The 19,939-nt window shown below is 36.7% G+C and overlaps 3 protein-coding genes across 4 annotated transcripts; 2 read left to right on the plus strand and 1 right to left on the minus strand.

Annotated features, from left to right (window-relative positions):
- The first annotated feature begins 48 nt into the window (after window positions 1–48).
- Window positions 49–5,060, plus strand: LOC129566950 (glycerophosphodiester phosphodiesterase 1). Its single transcript, XM_055443361.1, has 5 exons — window positions 49–678; window positions 3,364–3,584; window positions 3,700–3,901; window positions 4,080–4,264; window positions 4,347–5,060. Exons 1-5 carry the CDS (start codon window positions 334–336, stop codon window positions 4,504–4,506), a joined length of 1,113 nt encoding a protein of 370 aa, XP_055299336.1. The 5' UTR covers window positions 49–333; the 3' UTR covers window positions 4,507–5,060.
- On the minus strand, window positions 1,061–3,035 carry LOC129566943 (uncharacterized). The gene is made up of 2 exons (XM_055443348.1): window positions 2,818–3,035; window positions 1,061–2,743 (listed from the first exon to the last, which is right to left on the minus strand). Exon 2 carries the CDS (start codon window positions 2,736–2,738, stop codon window positions 1,200–1,202), a length of 1,539 nt encoding a protein of 512 aa, XP_055299323.1. The 5' UTR covers window positions 2,739–2,743; window positions 2,818–3,035; the 3' UTR covers window positions 1,061–1,199.
- Window positions 5,061–7,700: 2,640 nt separating the features above from the next.
- LOC129567086 (uncharacterized) lies at window positions 7,701–19,647 on the plus strand. 2 transcript variants are annotated; one of them, XM_055443668.1, is made up of 5 exons: window positions 7,701–8,110; window positions 15,961–16,464; window positions 18,611–18,702; window positions 18,805–19,139; window positions 19,286–19,647. In XM_055443668.1, exons 2-5 carry the CDS (start codon window positions 15,966–15,968, stop codon window positions 19,413–19,415), a joined length of 1,056 nt encoding a protein of 351 aa, XP_055299643.1. In that variant the 5' UTR covers window positions 7,701–8,110; window positions 15,961–15,965; the 3' UTR covers window positions 19,416–19,647. The 2 variants fall into 2 exon arrangements, with proteins under 2 accessions (XP_055299643.1, XP_055299634.1); XM_055443659.1 differs by lacking the exon at window positions 7,701–8,110 and adding an exon at window positions 13,416–13,577.
- The last annotated feature ends 292 nt before the right edge of the window (window positions 19,648–19,939 follow it).

Consider the following 19,939-nt stretch of genomic DNA (forward strand, 5'->3'; position numbering starts at 1 on the left):
AAATGCGTTTATAGTCTATTATCCGCTAGTGATCAGGAAACATATCACACACACACACGCAAAACGCCGAAATGTCATGTTTTATCCACCATCATGTTTTTTCTACTTCTTTTTTTATCGATGTGTTTTGAATATCAGCTCTAGTCAGTCATAGATTTACGGAAATAGCAAGCGTAGTTTTTTTTTTAAATTGAAGTAAAGGATGTAAACATAGTTTTTTTTAATTGAAAAAGCGCCTTTAAGTGAAATTCCAACACGAAAGTGAAGCAATTTAAAGCACGATTTTTTTTGTTATTGTTGTTGTGTGTACGAAACGATAAGAGAAGAGAAAAAATGATATCATCACTGCTGAGTTTTTTATTCAAAGTGTTCTTGTTTATCTTCCGAGCGATTCGATTAGTTTATGATTTGGCTTGCGCCACAAGTGTGGGATTTTTGTTCTGTGTTGGAGTTGTAATATTTGTGCTCAGTCGATATTTTCGATTGAAACAACCGAATTTACCACCAAACTTAATCGATGCCATTGGCGGTAATCAACATATCGACAGCAGACAATGTTCAACGGGACGACAGCAAAATCTTCGATGCGATTCAAGTGATACGATTGAATGGTGGCCGATTGCAAACCGTGCCGCTTGCTTGGATGGTGTGGAAAATTCACGTTCTTCAATTGAAAAAGTAAGTCAATGGAAAAGTGTATATCTCTTGTTTGTCGTATCAGTTTTTAGAACGGTGGTGTAGCAAACGGTGCTAATTGTAAAGCCAAATATAGAGGTGAAATTGGGTCAAATACCTAATTACAAATTCCGACATTAAAAATTCAAACTCACGAACAAACTTATTTGTACGGTAGTTCAGCACTTGTTAATCAAATAAGATCGCAAATCGTGCAGTTTATTATTAGCACTCCGACTCACAAACATAGACACATATATTCTTCGATAGACCGAATAGAATGTGCTCCATAGCGTCTCTCAGACAAAGTAATCTATTCTATCATTCTCGTTGTACTTAGCTCTGCAAAAACATTATTACATGAAGGAGAAAAGAACGCTTTGAATTGCATGAAAATTTCTTAATCTTTATTTCGTCATTCTTACAATTGTAGATTGCGTAAAATAATCTATGATCAATAAATAATGATGCATGAAAAGTAGAGAAAAAAAATTCGATGACGTCAAATGAATAAACAATTGAAGCTATTGTTGCATGCAATTATTAATCATTGATGCGCTGAAGCATGGCCCGATTTGCCATCTTTTGAGAAAATCGATAATTCGCACGTGATGTCGAATCGACCATCGCCACCAATCAAATACTAAAACTTTTCTCAATTTTTCGCGATACGCCTCCGAGCATTCCTTCGATTTGATGTAATGCCATTTGTTGATTCGGTATCGAGCCTCAGCCTTTTCGATTTGTATGGTAGCCGTTGCCTTGCGCAGAGTGTTACACTTTTGTATGAAAACGAGTGCTGCAGAGAATGCGTTTGTTATTGTTGAGCTTTCGTTGAATTTCGACATAAATTCCACTTCTTCGATGTGGTGCAATTTCTCGGCAAGTTGTTCAACGCATTTTAAATCCATTTCATCGAAGGACATTACGGTTAACGACCTCAAATTCCGACATTGATGAATAACCGCAATTGAACGGTCATTGATCTTGAAACCAACCACTTCCAATCGTTCGAGTTGCGGTGGCAAATTGCGCCATTCCTTGGAGTTCGATACATTTTCATTGGAATAGATCAATCTAAGACTTGTGACATTCCCGAAATCAAATGGTGGCCGTGGAAACATAAGCCGTCCGCCGATTTCAAGCCGTTCAATATTCGGCATCGTGTCCAATGAAAAATCATTCAATGCCGATTTCATATCGTACAAACTAATGCCTCTTAGTTGTGGATTCAAATTGACGATTTGACGAATGATCGGAATGTAAGTTGGATCGAATTTTAAATATGGGAATGTAAAAACGGCGAAATGTTCCATATGTGGAAAATGTTGCTCCAATCTAAATGACTCGAATACATGGAATACGTTGTGGAGTTCAAGTGTACGTAGATTTGGGAACAGTTCATTTAAATTATCGACTGGCGACAATCGGGTGATAATTTCACAGCAAACCAATCGATGCAAACGTTTAAATGGCTTTTGAAGATAACGCATCGCATTAAACACCGTCGCACCGATTAATTCCAACTCCTCCAGTGTTTCACTGCAATGCTGTGCTATTTGATACGCCACATTATAATTTTGTGTGGTGTTGAATCCACCGATCGAATGGAAAACTTTGATTCGACGAATATATTTGCCAAAATGTTTGAACATATTTTCTACAACAGTTGGACTGAGCGAGAAATTGTCCGAGTCGATTGGGGGATGCCATTCGGGTATTTGAATCACTTGGCCGCGTGACTTTAAAAACAGACGATGGTTCTGGTGCACTTGGGTAAAAACATTCTTTGCTGCAGCAGCAAGTCGTACATTTGCTTCGGCGGAATTCGTCAAATCGGTCAGGTTTAAGTAGTGAAATATTTTCTCTAGACACTCATTCGAGAGATGTACTATTTTTAGGCCTTTTTCCTCCATCGGATCAGGTTCTGTGGGGACGTATCCTTCGGCTTCTGATGATTTGCCTTCTTCGATCGGTGTTTTTGTCACTGAGCTACTTTGACTGCTACCAACTACTGAATAATCAACTTTCAACGTGGGTTTTTTGGGTGAAGGCTCTGTCATTTTTTCTGCAATTAAAAGGACCGGGATCAACTTTCGCCTTCATAGCAGTCACTGTGATTTTGCATAAATCCATACTTACCTTTCTGATTTTATGCAACCAACTGAAACCATTCGGAGTTTGAACGAAATGTTCAACCAAAACTATTAATGTGCTCTGCACAACTAATCAACAAACGAATCGTAGTGCACAATGCTATTAAGATCAATTATCTTGTCGTTAAAAAGTTCATTTGTTTTGCCGAAAAACAGACTTCGAACTTCAGTTCATTATAGCAAACTGAGCAATGTTCAATACATGTCAATAAATGGCCACCTATCGGGAAAAGTTGGAACTAACCGACACATTTGAAATATTCATAAAGTCTCCAAAGCTGTTTTGCCGCTTATAGTAAGGATATTTAAACATTTGAAATCGGTTGACATTTTCTTTCGAATTTTCATTGAAGAAAATTGAGAATTTTCCAACTTAACATTGCTTAGAGAACTAAGATCGTTCTTTTTTCTGCAGTTTTCACTCTTGTATGATAAAATGATCTGAGATTTTTTTTTATGTTCCAATTTTTTCTAAATTAATTAATCAACGCCAAGGAATTGAATATATTTTCCCCGTTTCTATTTCAATTAGTGCGTAGCGCAATCGTGTAGATATATCTTATTGGATGTGGACATAACGAAATGTGGCCAACTGGTGATTTTGCATGAGAAAACATTGCACCGACTGGAAAATGAAGTGCCAAATGGTTTTGATGAAGCTTCCCATAAGCCTCAGGTGTCTTTTTCGAAAATAAACTCAAAAAAATTGGACGATTTGAAATCGATGAACATTGCGAAAAATCATCCATTATGGTAATTTATGACTTGCATATTTTATTTATTTATTTATTACGAAGCCTACATCAATGAATCGTCGGATCGGTATCGTTCAACCTACGTATTGTAAATATAATTATTTAAATTTCAGTGAAAAGCATCCAAATGAACCGATACTACAATTCAATGACCTCATGCACTTGCTCGATGTGCATGAAAAAATTAACATTTTCCTATTGATGGGCTCAACAAACAAGCAAATCGTTTCGAATATTTCGCGATATTTTGAAAACAATCCCGAACGCTTCAAGCGAATCGTCGTGTGCAGTCGCTCACCGAAAGTAATATTCCAGGTAAAATGGCTTTTGTGTTGAATCAACGCCGTTGATTGTACAATGTACATTCTGATAAGGCAGTTTAATTAGGAGATTTTTCGATTAATACGCTGTAGTTTAACTATTTATCGTCTGATATAGTCGATAACAATACAATTCGTATGACTACATGATTATTTTGCTTCTATTTTCTTAGCTTCGAAAACAGAATCCGCAATTTATTTGTGCTCTTTGGTTGGATAAAGTGACCAAAATCAATTTACCATCAATTTTGTTGAATTCAACGTTCTTTTCATTCCTGTATGGATTGCTGTATCGAAACATAATCGCTGTGCTGACCGGCATCAGTGCGGTCTTCATCAACAAACACGATTTTAATGCGTAAGTCATAAAATGTGAGCGTTTGCTCAAGATTTCTTTCAAAAATGACGTAAAATTGACCAAACGTTTGATTATATTACAGGCACATAGGGCAAATGTGGCGTCAATCGAACATCCAGCCCATCGTGTACGCATTGAATTCACCAAATGAGAAACGTTATTTCCAACACACACTTCGTACTCAATATCTGACGGATTCGTTGCGTTCTGAGCCATCGAATTTTGTCAAAATCCGAAAATGAAATTCATTCCATTGCAACTAGTCGGTTATTGGCCTTTATGTGATAGGCAACACAAATCAATCACAAATTAAAATAAAACCTATGAAAGAAAAGCACTTGTTCAACAGAAGCATCTAGAAAATAGAGTTAAATATACAAAGCCTTACAAATCTGCTTAAATCTAACTTAGACGAACGGAATTACCGAAAGAGAGACCAAATCAATACATACACATACACACATACAAAACGCAGCTAAAAAATGGGAAATCAAATGGACTTTGCATATATTTTTTAATGAGTTGTAAGTTCAACGTTTCGTCGATGGTAATGGCGTTGAGGCGTTTTTGCACCTAGTCATATTTCGGTTTCAAAAATATCTTTGTAAAAAAAAACAACAACGTATTTAATACACACTCGCAGATAGACCTAAGGTTTGAAAAAGAGGCAAGTAAACAAATAGTGTGTAATATCGTCGGCACACAAGAACACAATGTATGTAAAACTATAAATATTGTATAAAATTTCGCTATCGAGTGAATAAAAAAAGAGTAACGTTTAAGCAATTGAAATTGATGTATTCGTGGTATTATTTTTTTAGAAAGAAAGTGAATCTGCTGCTCACTATTGCATTACCATGTTTGAATTTAATATTTGGTATTTTGCTCTTCATCGCTTTTTTGCCGTTGTTGTTACTGTTGCAGAAAGTAAAATTCAAGCCGCAAATGAAATCGATACGAAATTGATTGTTTCATCTATTTATTTTTTCTTCGTCCGAATTGCATCGATTTATTATATATGTATCGTGGAGTTTTCATCAATGATGGCAGCGCTCATGTTGTGTATGATGTGAACATTTAATCGTTTCGATTGAATAAATTGCATGCATTGAAACCATTCATAATAATGATGGTGTTCAAGTTTCAAATGGGAAACTGATTATCGTTATCATATCCACGGCTCCGAAAAAAATTAATGATTCAATATGTCTTGCAAGCCGGAGCGATATGAGCTTATGATTGAAGTGGTCATATTTTGCGCGAATCAAAACGAATGAACCGGCTACAATGAACTGGTGATACAAATGGAAAAGTAAAGACGAACCTCCAACCTACGAGAAACTTCGGCTCGATTCACTCGTAACCGGTATCGCACGTCAGCGTTTAATTAGTACAAACAACTGATGATCATGTCGCGCTGGTACATTTTCTATTGATGGCTAATGGCCACATCTTAGCACAGGCACGGTTTTGACGGTTGCTTCCATAAATAATTATTTTATGATCTTTTGTTCAATATTAATCAGACATTCGTGGCAGAGTGTGAACAAACTGTGAAGATGGGGCAAAAAATTTCACTTTATTCATTCATAAAAATCGCATGTCGCCAACAATCGGCCAACACATAAACAATCAAGCATCGGATTTAATGACAACAAGTTTTCTTTTCATTTTTTTTCATCTTTTCATTTTGCATCAACAGAAGCCGTATCAATCGGTTGTTGTCGGTTTTTGTCTTTTGTGCTAAGTGTGAAAATATTCAAAAAGTCTCATTTTCTGGTTGTTTGAGGAGAGTTTGCATAAATTTGTGTGCCAAAATTAGCTCCTAACCATTCTCTCTATGCAGAAGATTTGATTATAATTATCGTAGAAAATATCTCACATAGTTTTTTCTCTGAAATTATGCCTTACGCTAAACACAGTCTCAAACACACAATCGTCTGAATTACTAGATCACGATCGTATCTGGTTCTATACGGTTTTGTGGTCATCTGTTGAAAATGCAAAAATGAGCACTCATTATGAAAGTACACAATGAACAGAAAAGAGCAGATTTCGAATTTTTTTTCGGTAATGTGTTTTTTTTTCTTGTCATTCAAAATTATTGTTTCATGCTTTCTATTTTATTTTTGTTTCGATATCTTCTTGGCCATTTAGGCAAGCTAGGGAACAAAACCAAATTATAATAAGCATTGAACGCCGCGATTCGTACAAGATTTAAAAGCTTACAGCATCCGCATAATCCATATGTATATTCTTTGCTAGCGGAAAACCGAAAGAGAATGAGAGCCAAAGAGTGAAACACTGACATTATTATTTTAAACGTCCAATGTAATTTAGCTTCATAACAATGGGCTGAATGAATGCTTTAAGTGAAATACTCCATTATTTATCAATTATAGCTCAATTTGAACTTTAACTAAAAAGAATTTCGATGAATGAATCGGCGCGTACGGCCGGAGAGTTGCATTTATCGAATCGTTGATTAGATGATTGCTCGAATGTGATATGACGCACACAATTTCAAAAATTGGTATTCAATTGGTTTATGCTGCTGCTGCTATGAATGGACAACTTCACCTTCTTCTACTTCTTCTTCTTCTTCTTTATGTTTGTGTGTCTTTAAAGGTCAAGAATATTATTCATTTTTTTATTCGCAAAACTCATTCTTTTCTTTCCTGTTCTTTTTTCTTCTTCTTTAATTCATTTTCGGTCAACAGCTTCAATTGACATTGAACGCGCGTATCCAGTCACTAAACGGATTGTCATTTTGGAAATCGCGTTGCCATTTGGTTTCGATTTTTTCTTTCTTCGGTTTTAAATCCAGTTTCGTCAGAACAAAGGCAGAAATCATTTTGACCGGTGTTGAACGGAACAACGTTGTAAATGGCTGAAGCACATCAAGCTGTTGCATTCTCATTTTCAATCACACACGAAGGATGGGACATCAATTACGACCGAGAGGTTCTTCTTCTTCTTCTTCTTCTGGAAAAGTGTATGTAGCGTAGCGCTAAAGTCGATTCGAAAAGCGATCGGTATATTGCGTACACAGATAGAAATGGTCTTACGGCTATGCATGGCTTTCTTGATTGTGCGCACATCAGCATTTCTTTGCGTATGATTGGAAATAATGTTTTCTCAAAGTAAAGTAAAGAAACATCGAAATGTGCGTTCGCAAGTGAAGAAAGACCGAAACGGTAAAGAGAAACACCGATCGACAACCTAGTCGGACAGGTAGGTACATCAATTGTACGGGTATGAGCGAGATGCATCTAGACCGTACTCACCGAAATTTACCACACCGATCCGCAAAGCAGCAGCAGCGGCAGCAGCAGCAGTAACGAGAAGTGGGTCATCGTATATAAAGCGAAGTTCAAGGTAAGTTTAATTTCAGATATGAAATTGTTTTTGAAGTGAAAAGATACGTACGTACGTTTTGCAAGTGCTTTTACACACAGTGCTGAAAATTGAATATTACATTAAAGCAAGATAATTTTCTTTGCGTCGTCTACTTCTAAACGTGATACATTTGATACAATTTTAAATATACACAAAGTGAGAGAGAAGAGGTGATAAACGAAAAAATAAATTTACACAGAAAGACGATACACAGAAAAATAGAACATTTAACGGATTTTTTCTTTGGAATTGGAATACCATATCGTTGGTTTTTTTTCTTCGTCTTCTTCAACACTGACCATCTGTGTTGCCATTTGATTAGAGGCACATTCAGTTCCAAGAGCGTGTGGAGTGTGAGTGTTTGTGTGTGGGGAAAATCTAATATATTTTTTTTCGTTTCTTCGACTTCTTACTTTTGCGTGCAAAAGCGATTACAAATTTCACGAGGTAAGCAACAATTTACCAAGTATAAATCATATTTATCAATGCAAATAGAAATAATTTGTGAGCTATAACAATGGAAAAAAAATGTGCAGCAGCAACAGCAAAACATCATAGCCATAGTTATAAAATGTAATAAAAAGAAAGTCAATGCAATACGGTTAATTCGTTTCGAAATGGGCAGATATCTATAGAGAAAAAAAAACAGCCCATACATATCGAAACTCTCGATGGAACTTTGTGCATCACACGAATATGTATACACTCGCTCTCTCATCTCGTCGATATGATCTAGTTTTGCTGCGAAATCCAAATTCCATATTTCTCACTAACTCGCTAAATTCTTTCTCTTTTTTCTTACACTCTCTCTCTCTGTGTGTGTGCATTCCACGTCATAATTAGACATCATAATAATAATCGGTGAACAAATTACTGACACATTCGTCGTGCAGATTTTTAATCTCTCTCTCTGTGTGTGCAATTTGAGTGAAAAAAAATACTCGGAATTTTTGATGAGTTGTCGACGTAGTCATTTTCTCTTGAACACTGGATAAGAAAATAAGCCAAAAACAAAAACACGTGGACAACGTAGCAAAGGATATTTGAACAACAAGTACATTGGAAAATTACCAACGAAGGTTGTTGTAGCAAAAGAAGACGTTACATTGTTGTTAAAATAGGACTCTAACCCTCTTTCTTTCTACTTTCTGAAGTCACTTGACTTGAAGGAGAGAGAAAAAAACCATTCGTGTCGATAACACTGAATGTTTTATGGCCGTCGCACCCGTTTCTCGGTTGTACTTTGTTTTTTTTTAGCACAAGCGATTCAACAACTCAACACAAATGGAAAGCAGACAGTTTTTGTGTGTATCTCATTGATATGCACATACGAAATAGAAAGAAACAAAAAAATAAATAAATATGTCGGTGCACGTGTTAAAAAGAGCCAATGTTTAACATCAAAACATTTAAAATGAGCCAAACAATTGCAATTTACACGCTACATTCGGTGCCTTTTTTCGGTGTACTTTTCATCATTTCCATTGTAAACTCAATCATCTTGTACGCACTGGCCGATATAAAGATTATTCAACGTGTTTTGTTTTGTCGGGATAGAGCCCACGAAACACATTTTATTACAATTACAAAACCGGCCGAAAAAAAGAGAAGAATTTTCAATTGAAATCGTTCGTCATAAAGAGTGGCAATTGATATGGTGCGGCCGCAAAGCAAACAGAAGAAAGCCACGGAATGAAAATGGAAAAAAAGAGCAGAGAAAAGTTGAGATTCAATCGAGCGTTTAAACACAACTTATTCATTTCCATACACTCGGTACCTGGCCACTCCAAATCGAACCGTTTACAGAAAAAATTTCAATGAAACTCTTAAAAAGCGTCTCGCCTCTTTTTTCCAAGTTTCTTTCAATATACCCATGACGTTTACTGTTCGTAATGATAAATTGATGGCTGAAAATTGTACAATCAACAATGGTAACAAAATGTTCACCGAAGATTTAGCACAACGTCTGAATGGATCCGGTGGAAATGAACATTTTCGTCATCGTCAGATTCGCAATCGACTGGAAATAATACGTTCTTTGTAGAATTCTTTGAAATTTCAACCATTTCACAAGAGAATCGGCTTGAATTGGTATCTACCAAAAAAAAAAACTGTGCTTCGTTCCGAATAAAATGTGCATGAAAATATGAAGCGCATCTATCCGACCGAACCGGATGTGAGAAAACCCAGTCATTATCATCATCATAATCATCATCATTTTTTTCCTCCATTGCACCACTGTTCGATGAACTTGTAGCAAAACATTGGTGCTTACAACAATTGAAACATTTGCAGCGTGAGTACTCGCGAACTGCACCACAAGCAAGCAATGGTTCGTTTGTTGGTTCCATGCATTTCAGCAATCGACATGCCTTTATGTTGTTAGCGCTGTTCCCTTAGTAGGTAGCAATACCGAAAATTATCAAGTGGTACACAAGAAAGAAAGTCATTAACCTAAATCCAATTGAAGCGGAAAGAATACGTTTTCTCAATTAATAAGTTTGAACAAACAAACGAACAAATAAAAAAAAACACAAAATGTGTAAGCGAATGCACGTGATATTGAAGCTCAGTCAAGGCGCATCTACAGTTGCATATGCATTACTGTTGCCATGTGCAATAGGAAGAAAAAAAACGTTGCATCCAAAGCAAATTGTGCGTTTCGAAACTCCAATGAGATGCGAAATTCGCATTACGAATGTCTATACCAGAAATGGAGTTGTGGAATCGAAGAGATATTCCGTTTGAACGGTAAAATCAAGTATGCGCTACTCGCTCGCATACATCGGTACTTGCATGGATATGATATGTTTTTTAACCGCCGGCGTATGCGCCACCATTTCCCATTATTATTTACAACCAAAACAATGGAATCGATAATAATCATAACATCTTCATTATCAGATCGGTCTTATTGTTCACTTTAGTTCGTTTAAATAAATTGCCATTTTTCATGTGAATGACGAGCTTCAATTTATTCATCATTGTGCCGTATTGTGGCTAGAATATCATCATTTGTTGCTTGTACGATGAATTCAAGTCCCATTTTACATGATCTCATGTTCTGCACAGTAACAGATCATACACAATTATCTCCCGATCACAAGCGCACCAGAAAGAGAGTGCCAAGTGACCGAAAGCGCATAGAAAAAAAAACAAATTGTTGAATAGAAAACAACAGTAAAACGAAAATTGGATGGAGTGTGTGTGTGTGTAGTCGACGACAGCGGAAGAAGTGAAATTACAGAGAAAAGAAATCGAGAAGCACACAGCGATCTTGTGATATGTTTATTTCGGCAGGTTTATGCATTCGTGTCGGTCATTCACATTCCCATTTGCGTTGGTTCGATGTTTCGAATGTGAATTTCGATTCGTGATTTATTCACATCGAACAACAAACCAATTAATTTTGACTTACATACTCTTGCGTTGTTTTAATGCCGTGCGTTTGCTTCACTTTGTCACATCGCGCAATATTCCGCCGGAATTACTGTATGTGTTCATCGATCGAATCAAAATGTAAAATGAAAGTTTCATCAATTCGTCAATGGACAATCAAAGTATACGCGACCACGAATATTTATTAAAAACATTTTTATTCAAGCATATGTACTTCCATTTTTGTTTTCTGTCATGGTCTTGTGACATCGCCACTAATGACGCATTGACACACATTCATTGCTTCACAATTCGTGTGTTTCAATCGATATTTCCGAATGGTAAATCAATGGCTCTGATTAATTTTTGCATTGACCAGAATGGCCCAATTTTAATAGAACATATCGATCGGTTGGTTGGATGTTTGGACGGTTGAAATTTTCCATCGCACACTAGATTTTCCATATATGCACACGTCAAAGAGAAATGGATTGATCATCTGTACGGTTTGAATTAGCGATTGTTCGCGAAACTAATTCACTGGCCATCATAACCGGTACTTGTTCATTGTTTACCTTCTTAGCCGCAAATAATTGCGATTTCCATTTGATTGTCGGCCCGCAAAGTTATCATTTCTTTTGTGCCAACGCTTCCAGATTGTTTTAAACAGAAACCATTCATAGCTTTGCGTCTCGTAACGGTTTCGGTATAATTTTTGATCTAGTTGCCGTATGACTGAATTACAAAATGTCGTCGCTCATTCATTCATAAAATCATGATTTCGAATAATTATCATGTGCCGCGGCTGCTTATCACAACCAGTGTATCTGGTTCTTCGTCGGCATCGCAATTCGTCTCACTCAACAATGAACCGCTCAATGTGTTCAAATTACATTTCACCATATTGATGCATACGTCTTTGTTGTGGAACAGAAAAGAAAAGAAATAAATCCAATTCTGGTTCGTAATTGGTGTTCAGAGTTCAGTCGTGAATGTATACGGAATCAGAATATAAAATTGCTCGTGCCAATTTTTACATTTTCTTTGCACTGAATTATCATTATATTCCACTTCTCATCGTTCATTTGCGATGCGTCGACGAAACAAACGCGAAAATTTAAGCGACAAAACTAGGTGTGAAGTTGAATCGGAAACATTCTAGTTTCGTTTCGGGCACATTTCTTTCTTCAGTGGAACTTTTCGTCATTTGTCGTGGCTGTTATAAAACATACCGGGTATAACGGCTTTAGCCCAATACACCACTTTTGCATTCTTAATGAAAAATGGAAGCCGTTCACAACTCTTTAATAAAATATACCATCTTTGAGATTGTTACAAAATTTTGACGAGTTGAATATTCCACAGAAAAATATCAATAAAACTCTTTCATCTTTTCAACTTCATATTGACAATAGAGTTGTTTGAAGAAAAATGTTATGCGAAATTCCATCATTTCACTTGACTTTTTGAGTGTTCATAAATCCGATTCATTGCTTTCTCTCCGTAATTGAATGACTCAAATTGAATCTATTTGCGGTCAAATACAAATAACAACAACAACGGCTACATTGAGAAAAAAAAACGCAACAACGATTCAACAACAAACGAAAACTAATCGCCTCTTTCTAAAGCGTGTAGTAGCATTTTCAATGCAATGTTGGCTAATCGCGAAATACCCACAAATCTCACGTCATTAGTATGAAATGAATACTTTTACTAAAACGGCCATTTAATCACCCCTGTAATTTTCAATAACCATCGAGATCTCATTTGAATATGAGTCTGTAAACTGAGTGTGTCCGTGTGCACAGAGAAGCGGATTTGCGCACCGTCTTCTTGGCTCTGGCTCAGAGAAATGAACAGTGCGCATTGTATCCAACAGATGACCATCGGCTGACGTACGACACTAAACGTTGCACAGAATGTGTGGTACAAGTCGCATAAATTGTCAACCGTATCACACCTTCATGAATGCTTTCCTTCGTTAACAACGCATATTTTCGTTTCGTACACATGAAGCATACAACATCGAGTCGTAACGATTTTTTCTGTTGTTGAACGTATGAAGAAGAAAAAAAATGAAATAGAAGAAGAAGATGGAGAAACAAACCATACAGAAGACTAAGCATTAGCAACAAAATGCGCACGCAGCTCAAGACGGAACGGTAAAGCTAAACACCAAAGCCGTATGCACAGAGAGAAAGGTAGGAGAGAATGAATAAAAAAGAAGCATGAGCTTTGGTTGGTATAAAGTCGCTTCACCTCAAATCGCACACACAAAGCGCGCACGGTGCACACAAAGAAGTGGGTCATCGTATATAAAGCGAAGTTCAAGGTAAATTTAATTTCAGATATGAATTCGTTCTCCGAGTGAAAAGACGCGCATGGCTTATTCGTGTTCATTTTTTTAGTAGTGCATAGAGATCAGATAAAAGCAGAAATCATTTTAAAAATAAAGAATTGAACTGGTGAACAATTCAATCAAGTGAATATTCACAGTGTTTTATACCTTAAATAAAATCACAGAAAATCTCAGGTAAGCCACTCTCCGCGCCATTATCGACGATCAAAAGAAAGAAGCAAAAGAATGAGTAAAACCATCGAATGAAAAAAAGAGGATTAAAACCGAAGCGATCCATAATAATAATAGACTGTGAAACGCAGTGGCGCAAAAAAATCTACGACAAATTGTTCAGATTTAATTAAAGAAGTGAAACCGTCAAGAAAGAAATTGAAAGAAAAAGTTGAAGAAAAACGATGAAGTATTATCATCTGGAGAAGATCAACGCGGTGTTCATTCTGTTGTTTTTTTTTCTCTCGAAAAGTTTGATCTATTCATGCCGGTGGTTTGCATTCTCGGAGATAAGAAAAATTGCTGCTTCATATGTGTGTATGTGCTTGTGTGATGGCATTTGAATCGTTTCGAATGTGAAATACCTGAAAATACCAATCATATTCACCTGTGGAATCATCACATATCTTCTTCGATTCAGTGTGCTTGGCTTCATGATAGACGTTTTCGCTAGCGAAGACGACAGCAAGCAAACAGCAATTAGATTTTCTCTGTGATTTGATTGATATATTTGACAAAATGAAAGTTATTTCTTCTCTTTTGTGTGTGTGTGTGTGTAACTGTGTGTAACTGTGTGTGTTTGTTCGAGAACCAAAAAGCGCATATTGCTCAAATTATGGCGCTTTTGTCACGGATCCACGATAATAACGATGAAACGATGGCCCAGAAATTATGATTGTTTTCTGTTTTCTCTTTGCCAATATATTCACCATTTCCATTTTGCTTGTGCGACAAGTGTTCGTCTTCTCTGTTTTTCGTGTTGCATCGTAATAAAAACCCATTGAACCGATTCGGTAAAGCCATCATCGTCTTAATCGTGTTCGTCGTCTTTATCGTGTTTGTCGTCATTTCAGACCGTTGTCGATCAGTCAAAACATACCAAAAGACAATTCAGTCGAACATAATTCCCAATCGACATCATTTTCGATAGCACTTCTGCCATCATAACGCCTTTTATGGCGGTCGATCGATCGAAAAAAAAAATATTCTTATACATTATTTATATTTTGATCATGTGTTGATTTTATATTTATATTCAATACACACGGATAATGTGATTTGACCTAAATTCTTTTGAATTCTTCGTACCTGATACACACGATATTCAAATTGGCGTCAGGTTTGTGTGTAAATTTTTTTTCTTCTTCTTTCATAATATGAAAGAATATGCGCCGATAATTGCTTCGTTCCGTGTGCACGGGAGAAAGACAAAGTAAACATGTGAACCAAACTGAAGAGAAATTCATTGGCATTTTTTGTTTGTTTCGATCCGCGCCATGGAATGGAAGGAGAAACAAGATAACACACCGACACACACACAGATGAACAATGCATGAAAATTGAAATGAGGTGTGCTAGAAGAGACGAAAAATTCATTTCCATAAATACAGAAGAAGAAAAAACACGATTGATATGAAAAAAAGCGGTTTTTTTCTTCGAGATTCCACCATCGATGCCATCGAGATAAACGCATAAAGTGAATGTTCCTATTGAGATTCTTTTTTATCTTGAAAGACTAGAGTATATTTAGAAAATGGATGTATATTTTCCACGCATATATCGGTTTTAGGTTGTTAGACTTTATGGACTTATTAACAATAGCACTCAAGACTTTGATGATCATGAACAGTTTCAAGTTTAAAGTTTTTTAAATGACTGAAACGGACTGAAAATGAGTCGCCTCGTAATGACTTCGAATGTTTTGTGTAATTTTCGCAAATTACACATAAATCTTCTTCATTCATTAGAGCGAGTGCTGACGATTTGCGCGATTTTACTAGTTTTATTCTACTCGTCTGCCCTCTAAATTTGAGGTGACACAGGGCAAGCATTCAACTCGAAGTCATGACCAAATGAAGGAAATGCAAGGGAAACGTTAATTGCTGTCGTTGACAAATCGACCATTTTAAACAAACACGTTGAAGGTCTTGATTTAGAAATAAAAATGAAAGAAGAAGGAAAAAACGGCGAAAGAATGCAACGGATTACAAAATCGCGTAGATTGAGCCGGATGTTTATTCGGCTGCAGCCACATCCGTCACGTAAAAACCGAAACAAGACGTTCGATTATCTATTATGCAATGGATGCGTTGTTGCGTTCGGATGCTCATCCAATTTACTTTCTTTTCTATTCCAATGACATGATTGCCCAATTGCTGTTGCTTTTTCCATTGCTCACACATCTTTTTTCGCATTCCGATGGCATTTTGAATTATTTTTTTAACCAAATAGATTGCTTTTAACACATTTCACAATGAAGAATCGTTTTCATTGGAAATATTTCACTTTATTTCATTTTTTGATTTTTTTTTTCTTTCGTTTTTCAATTTGTTCAACCCAAAAACAGACAAGATGAATCACAAAATAGTCAACGGTTGGGTGCTACTTTCACTCTTAATGAGCACATTAGTTTATGGATACCCACAATCCACACCGAGTCACACAGCCGGTCAGTATATACCGCAAACTGCTCAACAGCAAGCGGAATACCAGCAATATCAATATTTGCGACAGCAACAACCTCAGCCACGTGTACAACACTACCAAGTTCATAGTCCACCACAATACCAACAATTGCAACAGCAGCAGCAACAGCAACAACAGCAACAGCAAATCCGTAAATTTGCCGAAAAACCAAATGCATTGAAAAAAGTGTCGCTCGATGACATCGATACCGATATTCAAACGAATCAAATCGATGGCAACGGTGCATTCTCATGGACCAACATGGTTGGATCGTTGATGCAAATGTTCCTTGCCAACAATAACCTGTTCGCTCCAACCAAATCATCGGATGATTCAGATGGCAACGGCATTCCAGCCTCACCATGGACCAATGTAATTGCAGCTGGTACGTATGCATACTTGATATTTATTGAACCGATTTCTTTTTCCGCAAATTTGAGATTGCATTGGCGCTCATACAGGTTTTGTGTGAGCTGTGCTCTTGCCCTACGGCTGTGCACAAGAAAACTAAACAAAATAACCGTTCTGCGTATCGAAGAATGGCATAGAAACAGGTTCTAAAAGTAAATTCCCCGAAGCGCACACAATATTATGTGAATAAACCGCTTTTTAGACACGCTCACACACTGAAACTAAACGATGACTGATTTTATTTCTTCTTCTTCTTTTGAATAAAAATTGGAGCATCGACCGATTGCACCACGACTACGACCACCACGCTTATGCATACAAAACAAATTGCAGTTTGCGTAGTGATCGATTAAACTCTTGTTATCCCGCCAGAGCCGACGATTCGCTTTATGAATGAAAACCGAAGTCGAGGAAAAATAGCACATCAAAGTGTTAATAAGTCATACTCGATAAAAGAGTTAAACATACGGTACATGAAAAGTGGTAAATGGTAACGGTGCCGTGCTTTTGCTCTGTCTGGTTTGTAAAATGCAATGGTATGAGCTCGTATGTTATTATTCCAGTATTTTACGGTTCTATGCGATGCGTATCAAGAGAGGAACGAATGGAAATTGTCAACGAAATTCGATCCAAAGCGCCAAGTTTTAGTGGATGACTTGACCTGTTTTTTTTTTCTTGCTCTCCTAAACTACGCTTTTCCCACAATAAAGAACTCCGCGAAATGAAGTGATAATTGAAATTGTTAGTATCAAATTTCAAAGTAGCGTTTAGGCGTTTCATGTGTATCCACATATCAAGTAACCGCTATCTGTGTCATTTGAATACGTGTGTACGTACCATGGTATTTGTTCTTGTGCGATGCGCTACTTTGGGCGCAGATTGTTTGCACAAAATCAATTCGAATGCTTCGATCACGAAAGAACCGAATTTCTCGGTCGCGCCCGCGCTCAAATATATTCATTGGTTATTGTCGACATGCGGAAAATACGTTAAAGCATTACCGTCTTCGAACGAATTTCGTCTCGTTTCGCTGCCAAATTGTTTATTTTATTCTGGTATTCGTTCGCCTCGTCGTTCTTTTCACTTGAACACATTTCTTTCGTTTTCACTAAAACGTTGATCACGACTTGCTTACCCGTTACCATCGACCATATCGATCCACCATGCAAAAAACAAAACAGTAGAGATTTTAACCATACCCACCTGCATACCATCTCAATCGCTGTACGATTTGTGAATTCGTTTTCACACGGGTTGTTGTTTTTGTGAACGAAAAGAGAGAAACAACGGTTAATCCAAGCAAGTTAGACCGTTTACCACTTAAAGAATTCCAGCAAACATTTTTAAATTCTATTCATGTGACACATATTCGTTTCTCGTACGCTTATTATTCATTCAACAACCAAATAATATGAAAGACAAGAAAAAAAACAAAGCAACCATTAAGAGAGTCATTACAAATGTCTGCCAGCGATGGCAATCTATCTTCATAATTCATACAGCAAACGATCATCCAAACAGAAAGAAAGAAAAAACGCAGGGAGAGAGAGAGAGAGAAAGAGAGAGAGAGAGAGAGAGAGAGAGAGAGAGAGAGAGAGAGAGAGAGAGAGAGAGAGAGAGAAAGAGTAAGAAACGTATGTGAACCGCAGACAAACAAGCACAAGAAAGAATAACGACGAGCAATTTAATTACGAACAAACGATGCTGCGGCTGCTGCTGAATTTTAGTGAAACTCTTCTCTCATTTTCGACCCAATGCGAGGGAATTCAATTATTTATTCTCACGAAATTTCCATGCTGCCGCACAAAACGCAAATGGCAACATTCTCAAAGTGCGTTTCATTCAATTAAAATCGATTACAAACGCTTAACTCGCTTTTTTCTCTTTTCTTTCTTTTTTCTGTGTGCGCGGCGTAAACATATTTAGATCGTTTTTATTTTCTTCATGAGCTTCAAATGTTTTTGGCAAAACTTTCATTTTGCGCTGGATACTGGAAAAAAAATTATCTCTTTTGTTGTGCCAGATCTCGATTTTATTTTCTGTTTTACTTTCTTTGGGCATTTACGTCGCTTGAGCTCGATGTTTGGGTTTTTCTAAAAGTGCTTCTGTCTTTTTTATAGGTTTGAAAATCATTACCACTCTTTTAGGAGGAGGCGGCGGTGGTGCCGATGGTATCGACAAAGTTGACAATGGCAATGTGTCACCAATGCAGGTTTGTTTTCTCATTCGAAATATTTGTATTCAATTTGAATAGAAGAAAAAGCTATGAGTCGAATAACAAATCAAATTCTTTTCACTTTTGCCGACTTTGTAGAGCATTTTGGCTGCCGTATTCCAAGGTGTGTTGGGCGCTAAAGATCCAGACCAAGTGAACATTATGGCCAAACAAGCCGGTGAATTCATCAACATTGTTGTTAATCTTTTGGATGCATTGAAAACATCATTCTCGCACCGATCATTGACCGCCCGTTCAAATGGCCGAAAAGACAGCGTTAGCGATTTGGGTATTGCCTCGATTACCATGCTCAAAGGTTATGTAAAAACCACTGGCAACGCATCGGAGAAGTGCATGGAAAAGTATATGTGCGAAGCAAACACGGAATGTAACAATGACATCGGCGGAAACAGCATCTTCTGCCAAATGGGAAGGTGAGTGAATGAATCGGTCAATCATTCTTGTCAATCAATCTTTTCTTCTTATTGAATTGCCGTCTTTTTTTTAATTCCTTCTCAATTTTTTTCTTTGATTTATTTTTTAAATTAATGTTTTCTTCAAATTTATTCAATCTTTGCAGCTATGCCACCAGCTTTGTATTGGAGCGAACAACAGGCAATGCTTTCGAAAAATTCTATGAAGCTGGCCGACGTGGTCGGCAAGGTGGAAACTGCCGAGAACTCTACACAGAATGTAGCGATAATCAATAAATATATGGAGCAAAAACCGAACCAATAAACGATGCTCTAGGGGTCAGATTTAAGAGAATATAAATTAACATATTTAAAAACAAACACACGAAAAAAATGATTTAATAACAATTTAATTTATTTTGTGACAAAAATATAATGACTCAAATATATGCTCTGCCTGGGTGGAGTATAATATTCCATGAAAAAAAAACAATTTCATTTGTTGGCACGAACAAAACTTTTCAAACATGAAACATCTGATATAAAATTATATACGGTTAGATTTTCTATATATTGATTATTGGATTCGTGGTAGAAAAAACTATTTCATGGACCTTGAAATTTCTATCATTCTCACCTGAGAAATTAACCGAAAATTTAATCAGATTCAGATGTTTTTTTTAAATAACAATATTGAAAATGCGTTGTGTCCGTGTCTTAATCCAAAATCCAATTTGTGTATGTATCGTAGTTATGAGAGAGAAATCATTTGAATTGATAGGTAATATATGCTTTTTTTCGCAACAAGAACAACAAAAAAA

The sequence above is a fragment of the Sitodiplosis mosellana genome, unplaced genomic scaffold (genome assembly GCF_009176505.1).
Source record: "Sitodiplosis mosellana isolate CC-2019 unplaced genomic scaffold, AAFC_SMos_1.0 Smas_scaffold_1, whole genome shotgun sequence".
In the NCBI taxonomy this organism is placed as follows: Eukaryota; Metazoa; Arthropoda; class Insecta; order Diptera; family Cecidomyiidae; genus Sitodiplosis; species Sitodiplosis mosellana.